General features: G+C 51.9%; 1 protein-coding gene across 1 annotated transcript; it reads right to left on the reverse strand.

Moving 5' to 3' along the window:
• Positions 1-3,518: 3,518 nt before the first annotated feature.
• Positions 3,519-7,990, reverse strand: LOC125449533 (cystatin-B-like). Its single transcript, XM_059642888.1, has 3 exons — positions 7,781-7,990; positions 5,616-5,717; positions 3,519-4,140 (listed from the first exon to the last, which is right to left on the reverse strand). Exons 1-3 carry the CDS (start codon positions 7,973-7,975, stop codon positions 4,009-4,011), a joined length of 429 nt encoding a protein of 142 aa, XP_059498871.1. The 5' UTR covers positions 7,976-7,990; the 3' UTR covers positions 3,519-4,008.
• Between the last annotated feature and the right edge of the window lie 357 nt (positions 7,991-8,347).

The following is an 8,347-nucleotide window of genomic DNA, read 5'->3' on the forward strand; positions in this document are numbered from 1 at the left end:
AACTGACTGTGGAGTTTGCAGCTTCTCCCAACGTCTGCATGGGGTACCTCCAGGTGCTTCGGAAAACTCCCACAGTCAATAGATGTGCAGGTTAGTGTGGATTGGCCGTGCTAAATTGTCCCATAGTGCCCAGGGATGTGCAGGTTAGGTTGGATTGGCCATGCTAAATTGTCCCATAGTGCCCAGGGATGTGCGGGTTAGGGTGGATTGGCCGTGCTAAATTATCCCATAGTGCCCAGGGATGTGCAGGTTAGGTTGGATTGGCCATGCTAGTTTGTCCCATAATGCCCAGGGATGTGCAAGTTAGGGTGGATTGGTGGCAGGAAATGCAGAGTTATCGGTTAGTGGGATAGGTCAGTCTGAACCCCACCTATGTCCCCACCCACACTCACCTTTACTGGCTCCATTCTCGCCTCTTTGACCTGTTTGTCTCCTCTCCACCTATCTTCTCCTTTATCCATCTTCAGTCCGCCTCCCCCTCTCTCCCTATTTATTTCAGAATCCCCTGCCCCTCCCCTACTTCTGAGGAAGGGTCCAGACCCGAAATATCAGCTTTCCTGCTCCTCTGATGCTGCTTGGCCTGCTGTGTTCATCAAGCTCTACACCTTGTCATCTCTCACCTTACTATATTTGGTTATGCATGGATATACAGGTTTAGGTAGTTTGGTCATGCGAGATTGTCCCATAGTGCACAAGGATGTACAGCTTAGGTTATGGAAATGCGGTGCTCCCTGAGCACTGACCTCCAACAGCGTGGCTCCCCCTCAGACCCGACCCTCCAATAGTGTGGCACTCCCCCGGTACTGACCCTCTAAAAGTGTGGCACTTGCTCATTATTGACGCTCCGACAGTGCAGCAGTCCCTCAGTGCTGACATTCCGACAGTGCGGCAGTCCCTCAGTACTGACCGTCCGACAGTGCGGCAGTACCTCAGTACCGACCCTCTGACAGTGCGGCAGTCCCTCAGTACTGACCCTCCAACAGTGCGGCAGTCCCTCAGTAACGGCCCTCCGACAGTGCGGCAGTCCCTCAATACCGACTCTCCGACAGTGCGGCAGTCCCTCAGTACTGACCCTCCGACAGTGCAGCAGTCCCTCAGTACTGACCCTCCATCAGTGCGGCAGTCCGTCAGTACCGACCCTCCAACAGTGCGGCACTCCCTCAGCACTGACCCTCCAACAGTGCAGCACTCCCTCAGCACTGACCCTCCAACAGTGCGGCACTCCCTCAGCACTGACCCTCCATCAGTGCAGCAGTCCCTCAGTACCGACCCTCTGACAGTGCGGCAGTCCCTCAGTACTGACCCTCCATCAGTGCAGCAGTCCCTCAGTACCGACCCTCTGACAGTGCGGCAGTCCCTCAGTACTGACCCTCCATCAGTGCGGCAGTCCATCAGTAGCGACCCTCCGACAGTGCGGCAGTCCCTCAGTACTGACCCTCCATCAGTGCGGCAGTACGTCAGTGCTGACCATCTGACATTACCACAAATGACCCCACACCCACTTAATCTCATCTGTCTGAAATTCTTCAACATCCGAATGTGTTTTGTAATATGACCATTCACCAACTTACTGGAAGGGGAGCCAAGGCTCCAGAAATGTCCTTATGCTCAATGTGCATGTGTCAATTTTTATTTTTGCAACAAACCTCGGCTAGAGCCGTTGAGTCGAATATCCATCTTGTCCTGCCCGCGGTCCATAGCATTGCTGATGCCAGTTTTATTCAATCTGTCTGGAGCTCAAGAAGTTTCTGAAGGCGCGACATAGTGCCAATGCTATGGGCCCTGACAACATTCTGTCAATGGCGCTGAAGACTGCTGCTCTCAAATTGGCTGTAGCCCTGGCACCACTGTGCAACAACAACACTGGCATCTACCAAGCAACATGTAGCTTTCAGATTTGTATCCTTTACACGCTGAAGGGCCACACCAACTGCTCTCAATTATCAGCTCAGCATTGGAAGGTGCCATCAACAAATCTTTGTAAAAGAATGACCAACTCTCTGAAACTCATTCGGCATTCTGCTAGGTCCATTCAGCTCCTGGCCTCATCTCTAAGTTGGGTTTCGAAGTTGAGAAAGAAACGAAGGTGTGGATTCAATTCTGTCAAGGTATTTTTGTTTCCCAGTGATCAGAAAGCCATTTGGAACAGTGAACTAAAAGTGTCGTTTCCAACAAGATAAGTGACTATAGTTGAGTCCTTGCATTCAACATGGACTAGATAAAACCGAACTTCAGGTGAGGAGTGAGGGCTATTTTCTCTTGACATGAAGGCAACATTTGACGGAATGTAGAAAATGGGACCAGAGCCAATGGAAACACTGCCTGTCTGAAACAGACATCACGGTCCTACATGAACAAGTCCAATTCCAGCGTAAGATCTGGCTTGATAGATCATTTTTGCACCTGCTTGCTTAGTTACTGAACGTAATCACTCATGGCTACCTCTGTTCTTTGTTAGAACTACACAAGTTTATCACTCAATAGGAAGAAAAAATCTTGATGTCGATGACAAAATAGAGATTAATCGGTTTTATGTCAGAATTTGCGTTGAAGACAGACTGGCCAAGGAGAATGAAAATTGAAGATCTATTTTCAGTTTTGAGAGTTTTATACCACTATTTATTATAGATTCAGTTAAAATGCCTGGCAATCATCCATATACACAACTCTAACCTTATTGTTAGATTATTTAAGACTAATTTGTCTTATTTGTTCTGTAGTTATATGCTTATCAGGTTATCGGTGAGCTACAGTTCTGTGACATCTACAAAAGATTATTTCAGTGTCCTAAAGCCCTTACACAACAAAATGATCTTATCAGCAACAGGAAAACAAAATTTCACATATCTCCGCACAATATCCTTTACCGATACTCATTCCCAATGAAGTGTCACTCTTCGCTTAACTTTAATTTCTAACTTAATGGACGCTTTACAGCTCATACGGCTTTGAGAGATTTTTGCAGCGCAGATGACCCAAACATCTTTCCAGTTCTGACAACTTTAGAAAAGTTGACACAAACTCTCACAGCCCAGACACTTTACGAACTTGTCTCCTGAGCTGGAACTTTATGCAAATGAGCAGACTTCCCTACTGCTGGGCTGACACAGCTTTTCTGTCCTGTAAATATGACTGTTCAGAAATGTATTCAACCAATTCGTGCCCCTGGTCCTTTTTTTCCTGCATGCCACAAAAGTTTAACATTTACTTTATCAGCTATCACCATAGATATCTAATTAGAACTCAACTAAAGTCACAGGCTTTCTTGGAAATGATACCTTTAGTTCACCATTCCAAATGGCTTTCTGACCACTGGGGGGAAAGTACTTTAACAGAATTGAATCCACACCTCCATTTTATCCAACTTCAAAACCCAACTTACAAATGATAACCTGTCATACCATTTTCCCTGTCTTCAGTTGGAAGCTAGTACTTCTCAGGTCACTCAGCTAAAGCCATTTTGTTTCTGGAACCCATCTGATCGCACTTCCAAAATTGATAGAATCAGTGGCCACAAGTAAGTGCTTCAAAATTCTTTTATTGACTGCTGTGCGATGCAATTACAGTTGAATAGCCCAGTCACATGGATGAGGGGTTTCCATTGGCAGACTGACATGTCAGTGGGGCTGTTCAGATCTTCAAATTTCCTTGAATGAGTTGGGGCAATTTTGTACAGAGCAAGATTCTATGGGAATTGCAATCCTTTTCTCATTGGAGATGTTTTGTGTTCAAGGTGAATTGGGCTTTTGGAGTTGGAATCACTTATGCCATTAGCATTAGAAAGAAGCGCAGAACAAGCATTTATTGCTCCATTAATAGTTGCCCTGAAGAAGCTAATAGTGAGCTAATGGTTCTTAAACCACTTCAGTCTATTTGGGGTGGGGGCAGTTGTGAGGCAGGGAGAGTACAGTGGTCAAGATGAAAATAAAAGGAAAAGGCAGGGAATTTCTTCACAAACGTCATTTGACCGTGAGGGAAGGGAGACTCAAGCGATGCTCTGGGCCTATCCTAGAAGTATTCGAGCTCATCACACAGTTTCTTGTCTGTCTGGATTTTTTCCAGGGACAGTTTGGCATCTGAAGAGGGCAGTGGCTGGAACACCCGCATGTGTATGTAATCATCTGCATCCCCAATCACAACCTTCAAAATAAAAACACATCAATGAGTTTACAAAGAATGTTTCTCATAGCTGACGCATACAACATGAAGCAAAACCCCTCAGCACAACACCTCTGTGACAGTACAGTATTCACTCAGTTCTGGCCTCCGGCAGTGCCTGTTCCTTCAGCACTGATCTTCCGACAGTGCGGCGTTCCCTCAGCACTGACGCTCTGACAGTGCCCGCTCCCTTAGCTCTGACCCTCGGACAGTGCCTGCTCCCTCAGCACTGACCCTCCAAAAGTGCCCACTCACTCAGCACTGACCCTCCGACAGTGCGGCGCTCCCTCAGCACTGACCCTCTGACGGTGTACCATGCCTCAGGACTGTATTTCCAACCTCGACAAACCGATATTTTTCTGTAACCACTTCCAGCCCCAGAAACGATCTCTGTCTCTGAAAGGTCCTCCAGCCCGAACACCCCTCCCTGTCTCTGTAAGACACTCCATCCCCAAGATCTCCTCCCTATATCTAAAACATCCTCCAAACCCTACACCCCCCCAACTCTGTAACCCCCTCCAGCCCCTACACCCCCTCCCTATCTCTGTAACCCTCTCCAGCCCCTACACCCCCTCCCTTTCTCTGTAACTCCCTCCAGACCTTACACCCGCTCCCTATCTCTGTAAGTCCCCCAAGTCCTTACACCCCCTCCCTATCTCTGTAACCCCCTCCAGCCCCTACACCCCCTCCCTATCTCTGTAAGTCCCCCAAGCTCTTACTCCCCTTTCTATCTCTGTAGCCCCCTCCAGGCCCTACAGTTCACAGTTGTCTATGAGTTGCTACTATCTCTCTTGTCCTTTACTGGAGGCGTTCCAGAAATTTAAGATCAAATACACACAGAGGAATGTGTTCCTAGTTACCTGAGACATTATTCCAATGGGGTAAAGGTAGAGAAACCGGGCTCAACAGAGTTCAACCATTTTCAAGCGCGGAGCTGACTGAGTTTTCCCAATGATATGATCTCGATGTTGACCAAAGGCAGGAACAAAAAGCCTTTGTAACAGAGAACGGTGAAGCGCACGCTGGATTTGGAAGTGAGGTGGGAACTCGAGAGGGAAGAGTGTAGCTAGGATGTCAGTGGATGGACGATGTGATCAGATCGGATCGAAACAGAGAAAGCAGCATGGACAGCAGGAGGAAGAGGGGGGCAGCCCGAAACTGAATGGATGTCACAGGGCATGCTCCGGCGTATGTGTAAGGATGAGATAAGAGATACAAGTGTGACAGCAGATCACAAAGGCAGGGGACTGCTACAAGCAGGAAGAAGGACATCCTGGGGGTCAGCAGAAAAGAGGAGTTCAGGACAATGTCAGATCCCGAAAAATGCAAGAACAGTCTTGAGGAGCTGAACAGGCACAACACTTTTTAAAATTTATCTCTTCCTCAGATGGAGCTTTTATGTAGATTCTGTGAGGATAAAACTGTCAGAGGAAAACAGGTGGATACTGTTTACAGACCTTAATGAAGTAATTCTGTCCAGCCACCACTTGAGAGCGATATGAAATCGCATGGTAAACATGCAGCGGGCGATTCAACTTTTCAACAACGGAGTTCTTCAACTGGGCACAGGCACAGCAGAGGAAAACAAAACAGAGATTGCCAAAATTACCCACTGCCACGAGAGTCAGTGCTGAGGGAGCGCCGCACTGTCGGAGGGTCAGTGCTGAGGGAGTGGTCACTCTCAGAGGGCCAGTGCTGAGGGAGCGGGCACTGTCAGAGGGCCAGTGCTGAGGGAGTGGGCACTGTCGGAGGGTCAGTGCTGAGGGCGTGGGCACTGTTGGACGGCCAGTGCTGAGGGAGCGGGCACTGTCAGAGGGCCAGTGCTGAGGGAGTGGGCACTGTCAGAGGGCCAGTGCTGAGGGAGTGGGCACTGTCAGAGGGCCAGTGCTGAGGCAGTGGGCACTGTCGGAGGGTCATGCTGAGGGAGCGGTCACTGTCGGAGGGTCAGTGCTGAGGGAGCGCCGCACTGTCGGAGTGTCAGTGCTGAGGAAGTGATGCACTGTTGGAGTGTCAGTGCTGAGGGAGTGGGCACTGTCGGAGGGTCAGTGCTGAGGGAGTGGGCACTGTCGGAGGGTCAGTGCTGAGGGAGTGGGCACTGTCGGAGGGCCAGTGCTGAGGGAGCGCCGCACTGTCGGAGGGCCAGTGCTGAGGGAGCACCGCACTGTCGGAGGGTCAGTGCTGAGGGAGCGGGGACTGTCGGAGGGTCAGTGCTGAGGGAGTGCCGCACATTCGGAGGTTCAGTGCTGAGGAAGTGGGGAATGTCGGAGGGTCAGTGCTGAGGGAGCGCCGCACTATCAGAGGGCCAGTGCTGAGGGAGTGCTGCACTGTCGGAGGGTCAGTGCTGAGGGAGCGTGCACTGTCGGAGGGTCAGTGCTGAGGGTGCGCCGCACTGTCGGAGGGTCAGAGCTGAGGGTGCGCCGCACTGTCGGAGGGTCAGTGCTGAGGGAGCGGGCACTGTCGGAGGGTCAGTGCTGAGGGAGTGGGCACTGTTGGAGGGTCAGTGCTGAGGGAGCGGGCACTGTCGGAGGGTCAGTGCTGAGGGAGTGGGCACTGTTGGAGGGTCAGTGCTGAGGGAGTGGGCATTGTCGGAGGGTCAGTGCTGAGGGAGTGGGCACTGTCGGAGGATCAGTGCTGAGGGAGCGCCGCACTGTCGGAGGGTCAGTGCTGAGGGAGCGCCGCACTGTCGGAGGGTCAGTGCTGAGAGAGCGCCGGTCTGTCTGAGGGCGAGTGCTGAGGGAGCGCCGCACTGTCGGAGGGTCCGTGCTGAGGGAGCGGGGACTGTCAGAGGGCCAGTGCTGAGGGAGCGCCGCACTGTCGGAGGGTCAGTGCTGAGGGAGCGGGGACTGTCAGAGGGCCAGTGCTGAGGGAGCGTGCTCTGTCGGAGGGTCAGTGCTGAGGGTGCGCTGCACTGGCAGAGGGTCAGTACTGAGGGTGTGCCGCACTGTCGGAAGGTCAGAGCTGAGGGAGCGCCGCTGTGTCGGAGGGTCATGCTGAGGGAGCGGTCACTGTCGGAGGGTCAGTGCTGAGGGAGCGGGCACTGTCGAAGGGTCGGTGCTGAGGGAGTGGGCACTGTCGGAGGGTCAGTGCTGAGGGAGTGGGCACTGTCGGAGGGTCAGTGCTGAGGGAGCGGGCACTGTCAGAGAGTCAGTGCTGAGGGTGCGTGCGCTGTCGGAGGGTCAGCACTGAGGGAGCGGGCACTGTCGGAGGGTCAGCACTGAGGGAGCGGGCACTGTCGGAGGGTCAGTGCTGAGGGAGTGGGGACTGTCGGAGGGTCAGTGCTGAGGGAGCGGGCACTGTCGGAGGGTCAGTGCTGAGGGTGCGTGCGCTGTCGGAGGGTCAGCACTGAGGGAGCGGGCACTGTCGGAGGGTCAGTGCTGAGGGAGTGGGGACTGTCGGAGGGTCAGTGCTGAGGGAGTGGGCACTGTCGGAGGGTCAGTGCTGAGGGTGCGTGCGCTGTCGGAGGGTCAGCACTGAGGGAGCGGGCACTGTCGAAGGGTCGGTGCTGAGGGGGTGGGCACTGTCATAGAACGTCTGACAGTGTTATCCAGATTTGGGGATATGTGGAGTGGCTCGGACTAGTTTGTTGTACCAGTTAAAGTGGATGTAGAGTAAAATTACTCACTAACTGGACAATGGCCTGAACATCATTAGTCATGGCTTGCACACCAGATACACCACCAGGCGTTTCAGATGCCATTCTTGTTGTCTCTCGCTGTCTCTCCGTTTCCCCATTTGACATTCTGCGTTTATACGGTTTGCTGCATCTTCTGGCTCCTCCCCTCACTGAAGAGGCTGTCGCTTGTGAAGTCTCTCCCATTCGCTTCGTTCCACCCTCCGCCTCTCAGTGTTTGTTCTGTACTGTCATCTGGAAATGGGCGTGTGAGGGATGGTACTGGCCCCTGCTTTCGATTGCCTCATTCTCTCCTTCCAACTCTTCCTGACGTGCAAAGTTTCCTGCCCCCATTTCTCACCACCTTCTGCTTTTAAAGCCCTGAGACTTTAACGATGGGGATTGGAGACAGGAAAGGGCGAAACAATTCTCGATTCGCTCTGGTCCCCCTAAGGATCGGCATTTGTGTCTCGGCTGTGTACAGAGGTGACAGAGAAAGTGTCGTCAACTCTGACTCAATTTCCTCCTCTTCCAACGGGCCACAGTTCACCATCTTTTCAATTCCACAAGTTCTTTTGG

Source organism: Stegostoma tigrinum, chromosome 46, assembly GCF_030684315.1.
Source record: "Stegostoma tigrinum isolate sSteTig4 chromosome 46, sSteTig4.hap1, whole genome shotgun sequence".
In the NCBI taxonomy this organism is placed as follows: Eukaryota; Metazoa; Chordata; class Chondrichthyes; order Orectolobiformes; family Stegostomatidae; genus Stegostoma; species Stegostoma tigrinum.

Excerpts from the sequence above, each read along its gene's own strand:
- LOC125449533 (XM_059642888.1), bottom strand. The coding sequence starts at position 7,975 with ATGGGAGAGACTTCACAAGCGACAGCCTCTTCAGTGAGGGGAGGAGCC. Across the intron at positions 5,718-7,780 it reads TTCAGGCCATTGTCCAGTTA|TTGAAGAACTCCGTTGTTGA; the intron begins GTGAGTAATTTT and ends GCCTGTGCCCAG. Across the intron at positions 4,141-5,615 it reads GACAGAATTACTTCATTAAG|GTTGTGATTGGGGATGCAGA; the intron begins GTCTGTAAACAG and ends TTTATTTTGAAG.